The 22,515-nt window shown below is 43.6% G+C and overlaps 1 protein-coding gene across 3 annotated transcripts in view; it reads left to right on the top strand.

Moving 5' to 3' along the window:
* Window positions 1–1,611: 1,611 nt before the first annotated feature.
* pcdh17 (protocadherin 17) overlaps window positions 1,612–22,515 on the top strand; it is a 53,847-nt gene continuing 32,943 nt past the window's right edge. For 2 of the 3 annotated variants that reach the window (XM_037095952.1, XM_037095951.1), the window contains exons 1-2: window positions 1,612–2,446; window positions 3,278–6,079. In XM_037095952.1, coding sequence (XP_036951847.1) covers window positions 3,584–6,079 — 2,496 coding nt within the window. In that variant the 5' untranslated portion in view covers window positions 1,612–2,446; window positions 3,278–3,583. The remainder of the gene's footprint in view (window positions 2,447–3,277; window positions 6,080–22,515) is intronic. The other variant, XM_037095953.1, reaches the window with a different exon arrangement.

Raw genomic sequence — 22,515 nt, 5'->3', positions numbered from 1 at the left:
CGACTACAAGATTATACTGAACAAAGCTGACATGTTGAAATAGCAATACCGAATGAAGGGCATGGTTAAACTCTGACAAAACTGCAGCACTGTGACAACTGGCAAGTCAAAAGTGGACTTGAACATCCTCAGGGCCATGATGTGACATTTCTGTGGGTGTGCAAAGATGAGATCTCTTTTAAAATGCTTGATGCTTGAAGTGACATGGTAGCTCAGCGAATAGCAATATTGTTACAAATGAAATTGATTACCGTTGTGTTCACTCGGATGCGTGATCGTCCTGTCCAGTGGTGCTGCAATTAAAGTTAATTTTCATTATCGAATAATCTATCAAACATTTCCTCAGCTGATTTGTGGTCTATGAAACATCCATCGCAATTTTCTAAAGTCCAAAGACGACATCTTCAAATTCCTTGTTTTGTCTAACAAATAGCAATCTTGTTCAAAAAACACTGATGGTTCATTTTTTTAATCCCACGAGACTAAGAAAAGCAGCAAATCCTCACCACTGAGAAACAAAAAATAACATTAAATAGAGAGTGTTTGGCTTTTTTGCTTGAAAAAGGGACTTAAACAATTAAGTGATTACCAAAAAATGGTTGCCAATTAATTTTCCATCTATCGAAAAGTCATTTCAGCTCTGCCTCCAGTGCTGGGACAAAACTTTTTTAATCGACAGTTTTGGTTGTTATTTCTCTTTATAACGGGGACTATAATAGTCGGAGACGAGATGAAATTAAGTTCTCAGTCTATAATTGTGAAAGTACAATAGCCCCGCTGAAAGTCAGAATCAACGCAGCATTTCAGTATCACTTCAGATACCTGCTACAGTCACCTACTCTTAACAGCTCGCATCATTTCCCATCATATTATTTCCCAGGTTTTTAACACTTTTTAATTACCTAGAAAAATGTTTAATGCAATTACTGCCGAGCCTCAGGTGGCATCACAAACTCGCATAATGATGCAGAATGGTTTCATCCAGACTTTGTAGTCGAGGGTAGAGGGGACGGTTTTAAACTATTGAAACCTTAAATTTGTGTTCAAACACCAATGTCTGGGGTGGTAGACTGCAATGCAAAGCAATATGATACATGAACACAAGTAATCTATGTAAACAAACAAACAAACAAACAAACAGAAAAACAAATATAAACTGAATGTGTTACACAGTTTAATGTGTTCTTTGACATTAGGCTCTTCTCTCTCAGTGCAACAGAGCGAATTTCAGAATAAGAGCTCAGATGCCACACGTTACATTCAGATGATTAAGGGAACTTCAAACCCTTTGTCCGTTCCCCCCCCCCTTCTGATAGATGGCTTAACTGAAATTTCAAACCACTTCAGCCCTGCTCCCCCACGCCACCACCACGCGTCTCCTGGCAAGCCCGTCCAAAGCACGGTCTCCTTTTATTGTAAACAACAATGAAGTGTGATATTTGAAAAAAACAGATGCGCCACCGGTGAACTGCGAGCCACCAATCATTTGTAGTCTGCACCCAACGCGGCTTTTGAATCCCTCCTTCTCTTCCCACCTCTTCAAATTCATTGGCTGCCGGGAGGAGCAGCGACAATGTTTAATGCACCATGCGGTGTCCGGAGTTCAGTCAGTGAGAGGAAGCGTTCAATGTGCTCAGGACTGTTTTACGTGCAGAAAATACCAAACAACGACCGCTGCGCGTCTATTCGAGAGAACGAAAAATATATATACAAAGCAAAAAATCACCCTGTTTTCTGTCGGCTGCAACAAGAGACTTGTGCCAGGATGCGGGGTTGTTGCTGACCACCTCCTCAGCAGCTGTCTCTCCCTCCCGGCTCTCTCTCTCCGGCTGTGGTGTGTGTGTGTGGACTTTGACGAGGGGACGAGCGGACAAGGACAAAAATGCCACACCGGGAATCAGTCACTGAACGCCGCTCTGGACGCGAGGAGAAAAAGACACTACTGACCGCTTTCTAAAAAGAAAAATAAAAACAGCACAGACTTTTGGATCTAACCTTACAGCCCACATCTGGATTTTTTCCTCTTCATCTTCTTTTTTTCCCCCCTGCTCTTTCAGAGTATTTTTTTTTTCTCCGAACAGTTTTTCCTTCCTGAAGAACGGTGACTCACTGCAGGCAGAAGGCGAGCCGCTGCATCCTAATCAGACAGCGGAGAGAGGACTTCAGCTCATTGACATTACAGTCATACTTTTCTGGAGCACTTTTTATTATTCTTATTCTTATTCTTATTTCCACTGCGCTGCACTGTAGCCTGCGTGTGCATCGGGAGGCTTGTGGCTTTTTTTCCCCTTCTCTACACACACAGAAGGGGGGGAAAGAGGATACGGGGTGGCAGCCTGGTGAAGAGCTTTTGGGGATGAAACTCTCCCTGAACCCTGCTGGAACTGCCCGTTTTGATTTTACTGCTACATGTTTTGGGGACCACTATGACAGCAGTTTCCTCACGGTAAGTTTGGTTTTTTTGGTGCTCTTTTCACGATTTTTTTGTTGTTGTTGTTGTTGGTCATCTCGAAAATCAAGCGATTGTTATTTCACTGCCATCATCATTCCCCCCCACCCCCCCCTTTATGCATGCGGATGCAACAGCTTCTTCTTCCAAGAGAGACGGGGAGACACACACACACACACGCACACACACACACACACACACACACACATAGAGCATCAGTGGGGAGAATTACACGGCTGTGCTGAGATGTTGGCAGCTCATTTCCGAATTTTTATAAGGCTCATTGTGAATATCCGGATTATGCGGATTTGTTAATGCGTGTAAGAGGCTCATTTTATACACACTTATTCAAATAGCCGCCACAATAGGCCATCTTCAGTTGTACGCCCGCAGTGTTACCATATTATTAAAGTTGCCCTATTACAGTTTCCGTCAGCGTTCTCATAATGTGTGAACGGGCCATTATTGCGCCAGGGTCAGGTCGTGCATTGCACATTAGAGGCAGATTAAAACTGCATCCTGAAACCCTGTGTTGGTAATAACACATGTAGTAAATAAGCTTCAGGGGGAATCATTATATTCCTGTGTATCAGGGGCTGCACTGAGTGTCTTCCCAAGGTTAACTAATTGACAAGCCCCCCCCCATAATTGTGGAGATGAATTACACATGAGCCCTGTTTCATTTTTGGCTCACTGGTAGATCTGATGTCTTACTGGCAGGATGGCTATAAGGTAGCTTAGTCTATTTTTTCTAGGGTGACTAATTGCCACGCATTCATTATAACAAATCTATCTTTTTTTTTTTTCCCTTTCTGTTTTCCTTCCTAGGTGGTATGAGTGAACGCTTACAATGACTATTCTGTTCGGAGACTGGATCGCGATTATTGCTCAGATGAGTCTGGGCGCTCAGCTGAATATAAATTAGGTGTTCGGCACCACAGATTGCTGGAAGAGGCAGAGGAAGAGAGAGACAGAGCAAAGACAATCCGCAAAGACAAATGCCAAGGCCTCACATGATGAACAGAACTCTGTATTTGATCCTGAATTATAGAAATACCAAATTTGAACAAAATATCAACAGGTCAAAGGAAGTGTAAACACAACACAGATTATTGCAGCTTTTACAGAGTGGGGATGTATCTTTCTATTTTCTTTTTCCTCCTCTTATGGGCTCACGCCCTGACATTGAAAAACTTGAATTACTCTGTCCCGGAGGAACAAGGTCCGGGGACCGTGATTGGGAACATTGCCAAAGATGCCAGACTCGGACTCGAACAGGTTGGACAGGCAGGACAGGGTAAGAAAGCCAACTTCAGGGTGCTGGAAAACTCAGCTCCGCATCTCATCGATGTGGACCCCCAAAGCGGACTCTTGTATACAAAGCAGCGCATTGACAGGGAAACGCTGTGTAAGAGAAACCCCAAGTGCCAGCTCTCCATGGAGGTGTTTGCCAATGACAAGGAGATCTGCATGATCAAAATAGATATTCAGGATATTAACGACAACTCACCCACTTTCCCCTCGGATCAGATTGATATTGACATTTCTGAAAATGCAGTGCCAGGGACACGCTTTCCCCTGACCAGCGCACATGACCCAGATGCAGGGGAAAATGGCCTGAAAACCTATCAAATAACACGCGACGACTACAATCTCTTTTCCTTGGAGGTAAAATCCCGTGGGGACGGGACTAAATTCCCAGAATTAGTTATTCAACGACCGTTGGATCGAGAAGAACGAAGCCATCACACCCTTATTCTGTCTGCCACTGATGGGGGGGAATATCCTAGGTCGGGCACCATGCAGATAAATGTTAAAGTTATCGATTCCAATGACAATAGCCCCGTGTTTGATCAGCCCTCATATGTTGTGGAAATTCCTGAAAATTCCCCTCCCGGCAAAGTCCTAATCGATTTAAATGCTACTGATCCAGATGAGGGCAACAATGGACAAGTAGTCTATTCTTTTAGTGGGTATGCCCCAGAGAGAATCAGGGAGCTCTTCTCCATAGATTCAAGAACAGGGGTCATAAAGATTCAGGGCGAAATTGACTACGAGGAGAGCCCTGTTATTGAGATTGACATCCAGGCAAAGGATCTAGGTCCCAATCCAATCCCAGGCCATTGTAAAGTCACTGTTAAAGTGCTTGACCGGAATGATAACTGGCCATCGATAGGCTTTGTGTCTGTGAGACAGGGAGCCATCAGTGAGGCAGCACCTCCAGGCACTGTCATTGCTCTGGTCCGTGTCACAGACAAGGACTCAGGCAGGAATGGGCAGCTTCAGTGCAGAGTGCTGGGTAATGTCCCGTTTAAGCTTGAGGAAAACTATGATAACTTCTATACAGTAGTGACGGACAGGCCCTTGGACAGAGAGGTACAGGATGAGTACAATGTCACCATTGTGGCCAAAGACAATGGCATTCCTCCTCTTAACTCGACAAAATCCTTCACAGTAAAGATTCTGGATGAGAATGACAATGTTCCTCGCTTTACCAAGTCAGTTTATCTTCTTCAGATACCTGAGAACAACATCCCGGGGGAGTACCTTGGTTCAGTTCTGGCACATGACCCAGACCTTGGCCAGAATGGCACAGTGTACTACAGCATACTCAACTCAAATGTGAGTGGTGGTGATGTTAACACCTATGTTAATGTAAACGCTGCTAATGGAGCCATCTATGCTGTGCGCTCTTTTAACTATGAGCAAATTAAGTATTTCGACTTTAAGGTCCTCGCTAAAGATGCCGGGTCGCCTCACCTGGAGAGCAATGCCACCGTGCGCATCAGTGTTCTGGATGTCAATGATAACATTCCTGTCATAGTTCTGCCCCTACTCCTAAATGATACGGCTGAAATCCATGTGCCGCGTAATGTTGGTGTTGGCTACATTGTCACCACAGTGAGAGCGGTCGATAATGACTATGGTGAGAGTGGGAGACTCACCTATGAGATCTCAGATGGAAATGAGGAGCACCTCTTCGAGATTGATCCAGTGACAGGGGAGGTGCGAACAGCACATCCCTTTTGGGACGATGTGAGCCCAATTGTGGAGCTGATCATCCGAGTGTCAGACCACGGCAAGCCAACCCTCACCGCTGCCGCCAGGCTCATAGTCAAGGCCTCAGATGGACGTCCTCCTGACGGACTGCCACGCACAAAGGACAATCAGAACTGGGACATGTCCCTTCCTCTCATTGTAACTCTAAGCATCATATCTATCATGCTTCTGGCTGCCATGGTGACTATAGCAATCAAGTGCAAGCGGGAAAACAAGGAAATCCGTACCTATAATTGTCGCATTGCAGAGTACTCGCACCCTCAGCTGGGGAAAGGCAAGAAGAAGAAGATTAACAAGAACGACATCATGCTGGTGCAGAGCGAGGTGGAGGAGCGGGATGCCATGAATGTGATGAATGTGGTAAGCAGCCCTTCGTTGGCCACCTCTCCCATGTACTTTGACTACCAGACACGCCTGCCACTCAGCTCACCAAGGTCAGAGGTCATGTACCTCAAGCCCACTGCCAATAACCTCAGCGTGCCCCAAGGCCACGTGGGATGCCACACCAGCTTCACAGGCCCAGTCACCAGCACTACAGACACACCTACTAACCGCATGTCCATCATACAGGTAAGGGAAATTGCACTCTCCTCTTTCACTGTTATGCCACCATTGTCACATCACAACCCTGAGAAAGCTCCCATTTCCGATATCAACGTTTGCCCTTTGTTTTTGAAAATGAAAGAAAAAAAATATAAGGACAGGCAGAGGCAGAGAGGCCCAGGAGAACAGAGAGAAAAGGAGGGGAGGGAGGGGTGAGTATTAGAAGGATTAAACAGTCATTCTGGTGCTCTCATAGAACAGAGCCTGTGACATCAACACAAATCAGTTGTGCTTGAAATATGTCATGGCAGGCTTTTGAAATCAGTTTTCATGTAGAAATTTTTCATTAATCACTCAATCATTGTCATTCTCTTTCTGTGGAGTAAAGAGTTTTGCCTGTGGCTGAGCTATAATCAGGTATGTAGTTTTCTCAGGATCAATTCCATTTGAGATTACCCAATTATCCCACAGACATTTGCATGTCCTAATCAAATGACTGGATTTTTTTGATACAACATTTAGTTACACCAAACATTGACAGATGCTATTTGCTTTACAAACAACTGTTTATATCATCAAAACTGTCGCAAAGTTCTGTAGCGCTTTGTGGTTAATTCTTGCGATTTTAATTCCTAGAGATTAACAGATTATAGTTATTTTCGCAGCTACTTTATAGGTCTTTGTGTGGAGTACTTGGGTGTATAAGCCTCTAACGTGATAACTTCTCTGTGTCTTTGGTCTTAAGCCCATTAAAAGTCTGTCGTGTCAGACAAGGATTAAGGCCTGCTTAAAACAGTGGTATATAACTTTGGATAATGGGCAGCTGTGGCACAATGAACCCTTTTAGTGATGTTTACCTGTTGTTTATATATATATATATATATATATATATATATATATATATATATATATATGTGTTACTAATATTATTTAATAGAAATAATGAAGAGTCCTCAGTTAGTTATCAACCTATGCCTGTAACGTTGTACTATTTGGCAAATTAGGAGGATGACATTTTTCTTTCCGGTTATATCTACACGGACTATAACCATTAGTCTCCTGATTAGGCTCTCCGCTCTCCTTTCTATCCGACCATTTGTGTTGGACGTGGATGTGAATATGACTGCAATCAGATGTGACGTGTTCCCACCAGGGAGGACGGCCACTGTCTGTTGTTCCCACTCTCGGTCTCAGCCCTGCTTCTATTATGAGCCAGCTGCATAGGGCAAGGGTCAGCACAAAGACCGTTAAGGCTTCCTAATCAGAGGGACAGAATAATTGCCGGTCCATTCTGCAGGCTGTTTCTCTGCTAATGTAGTGATGATGAATTAGACTATGGGGGCTGTTGCACACCCGCTCTGTGCACTTTTCTTTCCCCCTTTGAGATTGTCAAAGGGGGAACGAGCAGGAGCAGCAGCAGCACATTCCTTCGCGCCTTGTTTACAGAGGGTCCCCTCGACGCATCAGGCGTGCAGGGTGCTCTATTGTATTATTCAACAGAAACCTGTGTAGAGGGAGATGGCCTGAGGCATTAAGTTTCCTCAGAAGCTGTACAGAAGCATATCACTTTCCTCCCTCCTCTCTGCCTCTGCCTTCTCTGTCCGTCCGTGTGGACAGTAAGTAACCTGAGTCAGAGCAGAGTGGCTATGGGAAAAATGTCAGGAAACAAAGACAGAATTCCCCTTCCATCGATCCCGAGGCCTCTCAGCCCATCTGTCATTACAGTTGCCATGGGAGGAGAGGCTAAATAGGAAAAATAAATAAAGAGACCGATAAAGCGGGGGAGCACATCGCCTGCCCAGTCAGTTTCACAAGGGCACCTTAGTGTGGCTGTCTTCATCTACACCTCGTAGGGCCACTGTAACTGTCTGCAACTTCCAGTCTCTCTCCACATGGCTGCTGGTCTCTAATGATGTTTTATAGTGGTGCACTGGCAGACAGGCTGGGCTTGGTCTCTAGCTGGGAGAGGGGAATAATATGAACATATCAGCAGAGCTCTGCTGGCCTTATCATTGTCACCACCGTGCCAGCACCCGGCCCAGTGGAGAGCTTCATTTCATTTCTAAAGAGAATTCCTGGGATAAAGAGATGGATGATACGTAATGATGCCTAATTCCGCTTAAGGCGTTGAAGGGAATTACTTAGTGTGGAATCAAGGTTAAAACCAATCTGCTGCAAAATTCCTCAATGCCCAGGAAGAAGGGATTTCAGTAATTCGCTCCAAAGAGTGAGCCTGCGCCCACTCCGTCTTGAATATGTTTTAGGATTTGGTCCCACATTATGTTTAACTTCAGTGGCTGTGCCAGGCGGTGGCCCGCTGACTGGTTCTTAACTTCCTCTGCTGCTACCTTTTTCCAGAGGCTGCCCTCCTTGTTACCAAACATTCGAAGACTCCTGTGTCATTACTTTTAATTGGCCCATAATTTATCATTGATTTGTTTTGATAAGTTTTGAATGTTGTAATTTGATTCACCGTGAAACTCTAATTAAACTGAATCCTGTCTCGGTGGGAGACCATCCATGTTAATAAGGTGCAGGTGGTACAGAGGCGGAGGGGTCTGAAAGGCTATTAAAGCTGCCTATAGGTGGCGGCATTCTGCCTTCTGTGAGGTGGCATTGAGACGAGGGTGTCAAGGAGAAAAGGGGCTCTAGCCGCTGCTGACTTGACATTGTCACTTGTCCGTGGGTAAGGGGAGCCTAATGCTCGAACGGAAAATGTCAGACGTGAATTCATAACAAACACATGGACTATGAAATACTTCTCTGCATGACAGCGTTTTATTTCAAAGGAAAAAATCACTAAATTCAATATGAGACACTGAATGCATACATGCATTACTGCAAATAAATTGGATAGCGAGGTAGATTGTTTTTTTTTTATTGTAATCATAATCCAAGGTCTTTGAATGGATCCTCAAAATGACAGCCATTAAACTATCAAATGGTTTTTAAAGAAAGATGAAAAATCATTTAGGAGGTGTGACTGTGATCATTCAAGTACAATATTTCAGATGAAAAGTTCCCCCCTCTGATTTGTTGAGGTTGAGCATGTGCATGCCAACAATGTAGCTGGAGCAGATGTTGAAAGTGAATGCTTCCAGGAATGGTCTTACTCTGCATAATTTAAGGGGAGATGGTGTGTGTGTGTGTGTGTGTTTGGGTGTGTGTGGGTGAAGCGTCATTGTGTATTCCAGGCATGTGATTTAAGCCTTTAGCTGGCAGGCTCCGTGACAGAGCCCCTCTCTTTTATGAGCGGGACAATCTTGCATTTGTCCGAACCTTGAAACACCCTTCCTCCAAGAAACACACTCACGCACACGCACACACACACAAACACGCGCATGCTCGTGCACACCAACACGCAGATGCACATGTAACCGGGCTTGGGCTGTTTTTAAGGATTCTAGTGAAAAGTCTTATCAAAGCCTCCGCTGTATATTGTATTGAAATTGCTCCCACACTTCAGTGGCCACTGAGGCAATGAATAGAAAAGCGCTCTTTATTTCATTTCTCTCCCTCTCCCTTCATCTTAGATAACTGCTCTCCTCCGGAGCTTTCCATGGAATGAGTTTGGTGAACCTGTATGTACTGAAGCCTGCTTGTAGACAGGATTGAGCAGCTCAGCTACCAGATTCACAAACAGTCATTTACAGGAATCAGAGACAGTTCAAGAAGCCATTTGTAATTTGTGTACTCTTGCTCCTCTCTCGAGCTCTTTTGGGCCAGTAAGGACAGATTTGTGTTGTTTGAGCTTGCCAGTACATAAAAAAAAAAAGAAAAAAAAAAGAAAATGATCAGCTCGCCTCAGGGTGTATCTTCTTATTTTCTCAAATAAACATGCTGCTGCTGTTGTACATAACTGTACACTACACACTGAAATTCTGAATTATTAATAGGCAGTCTTATTTTTATTTTTTTACCTCCCCGAAGCTCACATGGTAGATTCAACTGAGAGGAAGTGCCTGGAGACCACAGAGTTTGGCTCGGGAGAATAACAGAAAAATGATTGTTATCTCAATATAACAAATATATAGACTTTTTTTTTTTTTTTTGTCATTGAACGTTTGGTTTATCAGCCACACTTCCTTGTATTTCAATTTGCGGAAGTGCTTGTTCCAGTACAAGCGCTTTTCGTATGTCTGGAAGCTGTGGCAGAAGTGTAACACACAGCACAACGCAGCAGCTATATTTGCAGCCTCTTTCATTAATAAATCATAACGTTTAACAAATCAGAGGGAAAGCGGAAGATGTCACGATAAACATCAGCAGTCTCTGGCTACATATTTGTGAACATGGGGGGGGGTAACACAGGGGGTAAGGAACACTTAGCTACTTATTTTCTGATACAAGCAGAATTCGAGCTGTATTTACTTGTCTGGTGACTGTAACATGAGAACGCGGGAGGGAAAGAGGAGATGGCCATAGTGATCTCTCAAGACGCCCAGCAGTAACAGAATTTTCAAGTTTTTAGACAAGAAAACACATTTAAAATCTGCTCTGGTCGTATGGAACAACACCAGTGTCTTTCTTTCACCGGCGCTTTTGATGTTTTGATGCCTCGATTTCCAACATTGAACACGCTCAGGATGAAAATTCTTCAGATATTCACACAATTAGTAGCTTTGCAGATACATTTTACGAGTAGCCCGGAAATTTGTTTGAGGTTGGAGGGAGCCGTGGAAGCGGATGTTTTATTTATTGCGAGTTCTCAAAAATCCAAGTAACCCTGCTGAATAATTGAGTATAAATGGAGGCCCCAGACGATGCCCACCACTAGACACAACTTTATCCTGTAACTTAGACCAAACTCGAGTCCAACTGTTGACAGAAGAAGATAGATATAGATAGGCTGAAGACAATTAGGTGTACTGTCTCGGGCAGCCACTAGAAAACCTTTCAGCCAGCTGTCGTGCATTCATGTGGACACAGCACTTATCTGTGCTGCTTAATTTCATTACTTTAACAGACCTCCCTGACCCGGCAACGCAGGGCAACAAAGGAATTTTGTTTTTTTTTTCCAAGTGCAGTGAAAGAGACAGGATATGAGAACACAAGCTGACCTCCGTGATAGCCAGACTGGCCGGACACATTAAACCAATTTGCTTGGTTCAATAGGAAGTAGCCTATTGGAGATGACATGGGCATGATAATGCGACTGTGGATTGTCAGTGGACATTCATCGCTCGAGTTATTGTGTGTTTGTGATTGAGGGGAAGTGGATGATTAGGACTCCTCTGCCTATTTCAGCGACACCGGAGCTTCAAAATATCATGTCATACTGTCATGTCCTTTTGTTAAGTAGCACTTAGTGACACTGTTTCGTATGAGCTACCTTCCAGGCAGACTGGCATTTTAAGTGGTATCAGATCAAGTCCTAAAGTAATTACTTTTATATAATTTTACGGGGCTGCAGCGAGCGTGACTTTATCTTGCCAGTCATGTTGTGTTTGTCTGGCTGTGTGACAGTGTGTCTTGTTTTCCTGACCCTGTCAGTACTGCCCGTTGCCCTTATTTCTGTTGCATTGCAAGTGGACGCCCACACCAGATTGATCTGCGAGTTGTACACCTGACAGTCCTTTCCCTTTAATGTGTTTTTCTTTTCTAATATAAATGCCTTCAATCCATTCCATTTGACAGAAGGAAAAAGAAGAGATCTGTGCATGCCCCCAGTAGATTTTGAAGCATTTACTTTGGCGCTGCTGGTATTGTGCTCAAAAAACTCAGGAACAAGGAGCCAACCTAGCATCAACCGAGGTCACAAAAACAAGAGAACAAAACATAACCTTCACAGTGGAGGAATCCAAGATTCATATGCCATGTGTCTGTCTGTGTGTGTGTGTGTGTGTGTGTGTGTGTGTGTGTGTGTGTGTGTGTGTGTGTGTGTGTGTGTGTGTGTGCGCACATACACATGCTCACCTCCGTTACCACCAGCTGTGCTCTGAAGCAGCGGTCTTGCTGGTTCCTTCAGATTGGAGGGGCTTCCCTGTAGGGGCCGCCTGCCCCCTGAGGGCTCTTAGATCCCCCCTGGGATCTTCAGACTTAACGCTTTGAGCAGCGGGGTGCCCCGGCTGCGGCGCTAGAGATGGGCATATATAAGAGTGACCTCACAATAATGTTCACTGAGATGCGCAGCGCACAGAGGGCTTCATAGGCGTACGTGGTGTGGCGATGTATTCTTTGAACTGCCAGCAGCTGTGTCTCCTTGCTGTAAATCAAACACTTTCAAAGTCAAACAAAGTGGAACTCGCTCTGCCGCGTGTTGGCACGGGTCCAACCTGAGAGAGCTTTTATTTCTGCCACATCTTCCTTCACTGTGCCCCCTAGGCATGTGCTGTAGAAACAACACGCAGCTCAAAGAATGAGTTATGTGGATCTGTTCTCACCTTCTATCTCATTAGTATAAGAGGAATGATTTATCCCTTTCTCCCGGACTATCTCTCTCCTTGTCCTTGCCTTCCACAGTTCAGCACTTCCTCAGCTTCATCAGTAATGTGATTAATTGATTGGAGCGACATACCATGAATACCATCTCATTTGCTCTAATTTCACCTAAGTATGTGTCAAAACACACCGCTGTATGACGGGGCCTCTCCTCCCCTCGTACAACCGCGGGAGTACATTACAAGCGCTCCGTTCAGGGCGACGCTTTGCTTTGCAATTCGAGGCTTATTTTTCTAAACAGTGTAATCCTGCCAGTGTATGTTTGTGTGTGCCTGAGAAAGGTCCGACACACTAATAGGAAGGATCCCAATGACTCCTCCATTCCTGCTCGTATCTGTAGCACAGTTTGAAATCTGACTCCCATGTCTAAAGCCCTGTGTGTGTCTGAAGGGAATTGACAGCCACTGTGTTTTGCATTGGCTGTTGCGTGTTTGTGGCAACACAGGCGAGTGAGTCGGCACTCTCAGATGTTATTGCCTAAACAAAAGACCCACTAAGTGGTGGGCACACAAGATTTGTCATCAAACGTTTGACTGTGTCTGCTCTTCAGGGTAGCAGTGGCGATGCTGAGTGCTAATGGCGTATTGAAAATGGGACATTTGGCCGGTTTCATCTTTTTCTATTGTGCTACACAGATGTACTCAATTGGCCCCTCACTGGGTTTATGTCTTCGAGAGAAATCTTCTTGGGGCCTGTAGCATTCAGATCAATTGCTGGTTTGCTCTGTTTCTTATTGATTTTTTGCTCTGTTTGGGACTGAAATACTGTATTTCATTATCCATCACTCTGAGCAGTGCTTAGTTTTAGATAGAAAAAAAAAAAAAAAAAAAAATGAAGCGTTAATGCTCGCGCTCGTTCCCGCCCGCTCCCCCTCCTCGCCTTCGCTCTGACTCGCTTCCTTTTTCGGATTCCCTTTCTTTCTCCCCTGCTCATGTCATCACAGATAAGTGTTGCAATTGCTCATGTTACTGACGACCCAAGCCAAATTCATAATGATGAGATTATCTTGTCAACAGTACAGAGTGTATATGTCTGCCGTATTGATCCGCGCGCAGTCTTAATAAATGAAGTACCGCGATGGAAGCGTTGGCTCAATGATAACTCCGAACAGATCTTGCTATTTATACACTCTCAACACTGCAGAGATGATGAATGGAACTTGTGTATTCTGCCCTTCTCCTCTCTCCTCTCTTTTCCCCCCCCCTTTCCTCCTCCTGCGTCTCCTCCTCTCTCCTCCCTCTCCTCTCATATTCTCTCTCCTCCTCTCCCGTTTCAAGATTGATAGGGTAAAGCAGCCCCCGTTACCCACACACATTGTCTGGAAACGCGTCCCCTTCGAGGTCACGTTGACATGCTGAGTCGATGTACTCCCAGGTGGAGAGACATGGGTGCTGCTGTGGGAGGAACCAATCAGATAGACCACAGGGGAGGCAGAGAGGGGAGGGGGGGGGAAAAAATAAAAAATTACCAGCCCCGGAGCTCGGGCCTGTGTGCGTCTTTTTAAATGACTGAGGTTTTCAAGGGGAGTTTATCTGTGCATTTGAAGAGAAGGTCAGCGGGGTTTAAAGCCCGAGATTATGTGTGATTGTTTCTTCCGCGGGCTAGCTGATTAATGCTAAAGCTGGTCTGACAGACTCTTAATGCGCCATAGACGCACTTAAAAGAGACGGAGAGGAGCTGGCGTCTGATACTCCTGACAACGGAGACTTATCGCAAAGCCTTTTCTGTCCGTTTTTTTTTCTCTCCGAGGTGCACGGACAGTATCCTCCCTGTCATCCATTCCTCTGTTTTTCCCACCCACCTCCTTTTTCTTGGATACCTCTGACCCGACGCATATACAGTAGATAGGTCACCTTGAAATGAAAGCAGGCATAGGCCATCTGCTGCATGTGTGTGCATGTGTGCATAGAGAGCGAACGCAGGTGTGTGAATGCGCACTTGTGCATTTATTGATATTAGACACGTGTGCTTGCATCCGGCCCGTCTGTGTCGGCGTGTTTATTTATCTGTGTCTGGCCTTGGTTCTAGGCTTTGGAGAGATATGTGGAATCCTTTCATCCACAGAACAGCTCCGCTTCCATCAATTCAAATGGAATAAATATGTTCTTTAATGTTTTTTTTTTTTTGTTTGCGAGCTCTCAGCTTCTCTCTTGTTAACCTGCAAACTAGACCACGTTTTGCGGATGGTTTATTTCAAAGCTCAAATCATAAAAATGCTTGTTTCTTTAGTCGTATCTGATGCTACTGCCGGATAAGAGGGTTTTAATGATATCAGTTTGAAAGTGTAGTAAACGTGAGCTTTCAGCAGGCTGAAAACCGGTCGACGGTGTTTTTTTTATTATTCGATTGCAAGGCCGCAAACAGCGTGCTTTTCTAAAGAATTTAAAGTGCCACGCTGCCTTTATTTAGAAATCACTCTAGACACTGAAGAAATCAGATACATTTGTTCAGTTTCTATTTGAATGCGCTTCTCTATTGCAGTTTGTTTGATCACGATTTTCCTTTCATTTCTCATCCCCTACGTGTACGTATGAATCCCGTCTTCCGAAGAGGTCATGGATTTTATCCTTTTAAACTTAAATTGGGTGGTACGCCTATTCCCTCTCTTGCTGAGAGTTGAGAGATGAGCAGATTGAGCTGATACAGATGTAGCTTAGCATACAAACATTAACAGGGGGGTGCTAGCCCGGTCTGTCTGAAGATAACAGAAATCCCCCTACAAGCACCTCTAAAGCTCCCTAATTAATTCATTTGTTATATCTTGTTCATTTAACCACAACATGTTCAATCAACACAGTGTGGTGTTATTGGAGGTTATGTGTCAGGCTAGTTTCCTGGCTGGAAGCAGTGAGGTTCACACTTAGTTTATAGACATGAGGAAAAAAAGACAGTGAACAAGTGTATTCGCCGAACTGTCGAAAGTATTGATTAAAAGCTTTGTTTGTCGGCTTATTGCTCAAGAAGTCTTCATCTGTGCTTGCACTTATGTATGCTCAGAGTGGGCACAAACACACACATTCTATTCTCGAGCAGACGTGCGGATACTTTGCGACCAGGCATTTCTCTGCAAAGCTGAAGCTCACGTCAAATTTCTGTGATTCAAAGACTATTACATCTGGAGTTTGAATCGGTAGGATTCGTCCAGGCTGTTCGGCAACGCACCGGAAAGGTAGTTGATTGTTGAGTATCTTTCTTGGGATGTCAAATGTTGACATTTTGGGAAGGTAAAGCGTCCCTGAGCACAGCAAAGAATTAAGAAAATAAGAGAATCCAAACAGAGGGCTGCAGGGTCTCTGCGGATACGAGACACTGACACCCCTTGTCTCCCCGTTTGAGTCTCCCTCTCTGTCTGTTTCCATCTCGTTATGTCTGTTGTGCATCAAATGTGCTGAAAGGTTGAAATCCATCCTGTGACGCTGGGAAGGCATTGTGCAGTGACACACAAAAAAAAAAAGATAATTCCCCTCAAATGCATTAAAACTAAAAGCAATCATGTTTTTGAAGATGCAAGGAGTAGAAAGTACAGATGTTTGTGTTGAAATGTAGTGAGTTGAAGTTAAAAGTAAATACTCAGTACTGATACCTGACAACATCCACTTTTGGTACATTAGCAAAGTTTTTGTCCTCTGTTTTTTGTTCGCACTCCTTAACAGCTTCGTATTTTTGGGCTGAGTTGGCTTTGGATTAATGAGGGCAAAGCAAGGTCGGTGCTGACTCAAAGCTGTTGTAACTATCGATGAGCAAGTAGTGAATGATTAGTAGCTCACACATCATGATCACATTCTGCGCCCTGTCTTTTCTATTTACCAGTCTCCTCACACTTTCAGTTGCTTCGTATAAATAATTCAGCATCAAGCGAAGTCATCTGACTACAAGATTTTGACTCGGGAGTTTACATGTTTTCCTTTATCAATAATCACAAGACTGATCCCAGCTGTAAAAGTTGCCCAGACCAGCTGGTTAAATGTGTCTACACAAAGAAAGTTGGAGTTGTGGGGGAAAACAACACTGCTATTTAAGGAGAGCTGACAAACTGCTGTGTTAGGGGTTTCCGTGTGTTGGAATAAATATCCATGCCAAAAGCTACATTTGTCATTTGCTCCTGGGGCTAAACTGCCACAGATGTGGATTGTGTTGATAGGAGTACAAACGCGCCGCCGCGTGCCCGCCCCTCCTCTACAGAACACACAAGTTTCCTCTGAGCTGGATTCAGGGATGGCAGCTGAGCGGAATTGGCTGCCGAATTGTTGTCAGTGCTGTTGTATTTGTAAAAAGAAATCATGGCAGCAAGTGCAGACACACAGAAGTAATACTGCAGAAGGTAATTGCAAATATGACAGTGCCTGTGATTCTTAAGTAAGATTAGAATGAAGTTACTCTTGGCCTTTTCAACCGGACAAACATTTTTATATTTCGGGGAAAATAGAGATGGGGTCACAACCTGTTCCAGTCAGACTCTTTTTGTCTTGTAGACTGTGATTTAGTTGTTGTTGTTGTTGTTTTTTTTTTTTTTCCATTTCACGTCCAGGTCTTATTTAATGATTTCCTTTGTCTGGTTTACTGCCCACACCTGAACAGACTGCCTCATTATATTCCACTGCACATAGGTGCGACTGCATCCCATAATAACAGCTCGGGAACAACACACACACACACACACACACACACACACACACACACACACACACGACCAATTCATCCAGGTATGTTCATGTCATTAAATATACATGTGTGCTCTGTTCACTGGTGAAATCATGTATTCTCAGGTCTTGGTGTTTCTGTTATTTTAAAATAGACTTTTATATTTTTAAGATATGATATATTATTAATTATATTAAATATTGATTAATCTGTTGATTGTTGTCCCGATTGGTGGAACTTTATTTAAAATCAAATCAAAGAATCAAAGAAAAGCAGCAAATACTCATATGTAAGAAGATGGAACCAGCAAATGTTTGACATTTTTGCTTGAAAAAAATGACTCGTCGATCAATCGATTATCAAAATAGTTGTCACTAACTTTCATTCGATTCAACAGCAGTGGTTAACAGACAACTCATTGCGGCCACACTGCAAAAATAGAACCACTGTGTAACTGTTGTCTGCGTTCCCCTGACTGAAACAGTCATCTCGGATTCAATTTATTTGATTTCAAACCAGAGGTGGATTGTTAAATGGGTCACAGTCAAATTGGCTTTATTTACTTCCATTTAGCCAAAAAAGATGTTGACAGTTTGACTCAGTGTAGAGCCTCACTTGTGCGCTTCCAACGTGGCAGCTTATTGTAATCTTTACCCGAGGGGATGTTGGTCAACATCACACTATATGGGTAATGTCCTTTTTTTTTTTCCGCTAGATAAGGATGAATCATTCAATAACAGCTTAATCAGCCCATAAATAAATCAATTACATGCACAGGAGTGAAGAAACAGATTATTATATATTTTTTTGTCATATGTGTTAAATAGATTATTCTGTATTACCGTATGCCCATTAAGACGAGCCTTCCGAGCCATTTTGTTTATGCGGGATTTAGTTTAGCCCATCATTTGATTTTTCATGCATCATAAAATAGGCTAGACTGTCAGATCCCTAACACCTGTAATGGCGTGTGTGTGTGTGTGTGTGTGTGTTTGTGTGTGATAAAGATAGAGAAAAACAAGTTCAAGGATACGCACTCTCTCATGAGGTTTGCATTTTATTATTTTCTACGTGAGCTGATTCTCAAGATGATAATGACAGGCTTAAGTGTAAGAGTTTAACAACGCTTTGTTGACCATCTCTCAGACTCAGGGGGTCTGTTTATCTCGTAGAGTCTTCCTTTCATGCTCTTTAAGAGTTATTTAGTTGGCAAAATTTAACTGACAAACATTATTACGGGGGATGAGTGGACTCTACAGAATCTGCTCTCAGAGAGCTCGGGGTGGGGGGTGATGCGCAGTGACTCTTTTATACCTCCTTAAGGCAAATGCACCTATCTCACTTGTACATAAGGAAACTACCTTAGAAATCAGACCAAAGTAGTAATTTGTAGACAGAAGAGAAAATGATACCCGCTCTTGCCTGGGTTCTTCCTCAAATGGAATAATAAAGTAGCAGTAACCGTGCAGGTTAAAGGAAATCAGCTTTGAAGCAGAAGTGTTTTTTTTTTTTTTTTTTTTTTTTTGTCTCGTCTGTCTTGATGAAGAGACGCAAGCGTGACCACCCCGGCCATCCCTCTACCCCGCACAGCCCCTTCTTTTCCATCTTCCCTTCCCTTGTTTTGCATCCCCCCCCTGCGCTCCGTATGTGGATAGCGAGTCAACACTTTCATTTGCACACCGTCCTTCTCTCCACATGAAGTGACTTTCCTGAGACTGAGGATGATGAAACCAAAAGAAAAAGAAGTTGTGCCTGTAAAATGACGTGATACTTCCACCAAGCTCCTAATGGGCACCTCTAATGACACCGTATGGTCAACCAAAATAATTGGCAATCAGTGTGAGTGGTTGCATATTAATTATGAATATTGTTTCTTTTCTGGAGAGCGGTGAATGTGTGAGAGAGGTCATGCTGGTTTTTTTTGCAACTGTATACAAAAGCTCTAAAGTGCTACTTAGCTATGTTTAATGAAGGAAGAGGCCAGCTCTCCACCAAATCAACACACAAACACACACAGACAAAAAACAAAAAGGAATGTTCCGAATTATGGCAGCCCGTGATTAACAAGATGAGACTACTGAGTTGGAGTGGAGCTGCCTCAGTCAGAGGCTTCATAGGAAAACTAGCAATTTTATAAAAAAAAGCCCCATAGTAAGTCTGTAAAGAACGCAGTCACAATATTTCAAGGCAGTGTCAAATCTGGCGCATGTAGATGTGGTCGACTTTATTCAGCTCGTATTGGATTTGTGGCGCAAAGTCGAGCTTGGTGCAATTAAATTTAGGGAAGAGAGGAGAGACTGTCAGTAGGGGAGATACTTTAAATGACTGATCGCAAGGAGCAGGACAAATAATCAATATATTCCGATACACACTCTAGTGATATGTTACGGTCACACTGGCATTGATTTCATGGCAAGTTCTCTTGCTTTACTGTATTTCCTTCCATCCCTGCCGGCATGTCTGAAATATTTCTTCATGTATATATATTTCATTTTCTGCTGTCCATTATAAGAAGCAAATAAATAAATAAAAATCTGAGGCAATTTTGTTATGCTATCAAAAGATTCATCATTATACATGCATCAATAACATTTAGGGTTATGACCGCCTTACATCAAACAAACCCAGAGCTTCAGGTGTAAGTCACATGGAGTGCCAGCTCTGACACAGAGCAACCTGCCATCTTCTGACAAACACTGTAGCACACGGGGAAATCAGTTTATAAGCTCTCCAGCTGAAACGAGGAGTACAGTAGAAGCTGTGTGGTATAAATTAATAACCCAAAGGTTGGTGCCGAAGCTCCCGAATGGTGATTTATCTGGAAAAAAAAAAAAGAAGCAAAAACCTGTTTAGTCTCATTCTGAAAGTTAACCAGAGGTTTGCTGAGCATGCATGCTCGATTTCAGCAGAGCCTCAAGTCATTCACACAACTGCACTCATTCGAACGCAGAAGATTCCAGTTCAACTACCAATTTATACCCTTCTCCACAACACAGCTCACCGGGGCACGTTGGAATTATACAAGAGGTTATGTTTGAGTGTTGGAGACATGTGGGAGAATATTTTACCTTTTTAGTTGGTGCTCTGAGGCAGAGGTACTCCACAGGCATCAAGTGGTGCACAAGTTGCGCTCTTTTTTTTTTTCTTCCCATTTTGCATTTGTCTTTTGAGTGTAGAAAGTATGTGCCACAAATACATCTGATCTCAAATGAGCCACTTATGTTTACCCTCCAGGTAAATCACAGACTCATGGAGACCTTTGGCATTTTTAAAATGATTTAATTCAAGAGGAGTTTAATGCTGTATGCTGAGTTTAATGTGTGTCTATATGACCAACATTAGCGAATCAGTGGGAACATTTGCATATTTCTTGTGCAGTTGTTCTTGATGCCAGCCACCAGGTCAAATTCCCCACAAGATTATAACATCATTAAAACGGTAAAACCAAATACAGCACTCTGAAGGCACCATCAAATCAAATCAGACACCCACATTCGTAAGGCTCACCGTCTATTAAAACAAATATTTAAAGTGATTAGAATGGTGGTGATGAAACATTTACATTCACACTGCTTAATATCTATTAAAACGAGATTTAAATTACTCATACACAGCAACAAATACATCAGGAAAGTAAGGTTGGAAAGTAGTGTTAAACATATGTTCTGATTACTTTCCAGACCTGTGCATGCACTAGCCAGATCAAGATTTATTACAACAGCAGGCTGTGGTGCTCATCCAGCTTTTGTCCACAGGGACCACCAGAATCAAAAGGTAAATAAGTTCCTTGTAGCAGCTTTAAGTCCCTGTGTGCCACACCATCAAAATGACCAATGGGACACACAGAAATCACTTCCTCTTAAGATGAATACAGAGAAGGCTAAAACACTATGACTGCATACTGACAGCCTCCATATCTTGCCGACACTACATGTCCAAACAGTCCTTGAAATCCGAACTTGTCTCGGAGGACGTCATCTTTCTTTCAAAGTACCTTCCTGAATCATTAGCCATGTGCCCATCTTGCCTGATAAGACCTTGGTTTGGTTGAAATCTGTCTAGTCTCCATTTACCGTCATCGGTAGCACTTATTTTGTCTGAAAGTCATTTGAAGCGGACCTCTTGTAAGTTATTTAGAAGATAGTGGGAGATATTTAGCAGGCAGTCGACTGTGATGGCTTGAAGTTCACTTAAGCCCGCTGATTGATTGGTGTGTTATCTCCAGGAAGATGTATAGGACCGACTAATTAGATTTGATCACTTACAATTGCTCCTCAGCCACTAGGTAATCAATGCAGTGTAATTATTGTCTCGTTTCTCCGCCCCCTTTTTTATTCGTACTTCCTTTATCATCCACTCACTCTGCTGTTTTCGCTTTCCCTTTTCTGTTTTCAGTCTTATATTTCCTGCTCCTGCTGCACTCCCCCCTCCAGCGATGGGTTGTCTCTCCTCTAAGCTCATTTCCTCTCCGTTTTATCCTTCACCTGCTCTTCCCATTTGGCTGTTGCTGAGCCACTCTGACAGTTCTCCAAGAGGAATCAAATGGAGCTCCCTTGGTGGTAGCGTCCCACAACAAAGACACAGTTTATCAAATTAAAAACTGCGGTCCAGATCCTTTTGGCTCGCCGACAAGGTTACGGTGGATCTGGAGGCGCTCACACCTCCTGACACCGAGCAAACACATGCACTTGCATCGGAGTGAGTATGTGTGGTTTTTTTGGGGAGACAGTAAAGGACAAATGCATGTATCATGCCCAGAAGGGTAGGTAGAGGAAGGGGGTGCACTCTCGTTCCTGTAAATAAAAGAGAGCTGTCCAATGATGTGTGAAAGAGAAGCTGCAATTTGTCCTCTTTCACCACCGCTACCTAAGATATCAAACACGCACACACACACACACACACACACACACACACACACACACACACACACACACACACACACACACACACACACACACACACAGGTAGATACACACAAACATAGCCCCAAAATGCACCAACAAGGCTTGAGAGTAGAATAGCACTCCAATATGCTTGTCCCATTTGTCTCAATCGGCCTGCTGTCTGCTCGGTCAGTCTTAGGGTCTCAATGGGAATACAGAATAGACTGCAGCTTTTTACACTTACTCAGCCTCACTGTACTCAGTATCTCTCTGACCTTTGTGGCCGTGCCGCATGGAGTGGATACAACACATCGTTCGGCGCGAACCGCCAACATGCCTTTGCAATTCTCATCCACGCTACCACAAGAAAATGTTCTCCGTCGATATCTACACAGAGTGCACCAACCCCGCGGCTGCTGGGATCCATTGAGCGTTGAATGGGTTCAGTGCTTCTCTGGACTTTGAAGGTCAAAGACTCATATTTTAGGTCAATAAGCA

Source organism: Acanthopagrus latus, chromosome 4 (assembly GCF_904848185.1).
Source record: "Acanthopagrus latus isolate v.2019 chromosome 4, fAcaLat1.1, whole genome shotgun sequence".
Taxonomy (NCBI): Eukaryota; Metazoa; Chordata; class Actinopteri; order Spariformes; family Sparidae; genus Acanthopagrus; species Acanthopagrus latus.
The sequence above is the reverse complement of the archived record's forward strand: the minus strand, read 5'-3'. Positions and strand labels throughout refer to the sequence as shown.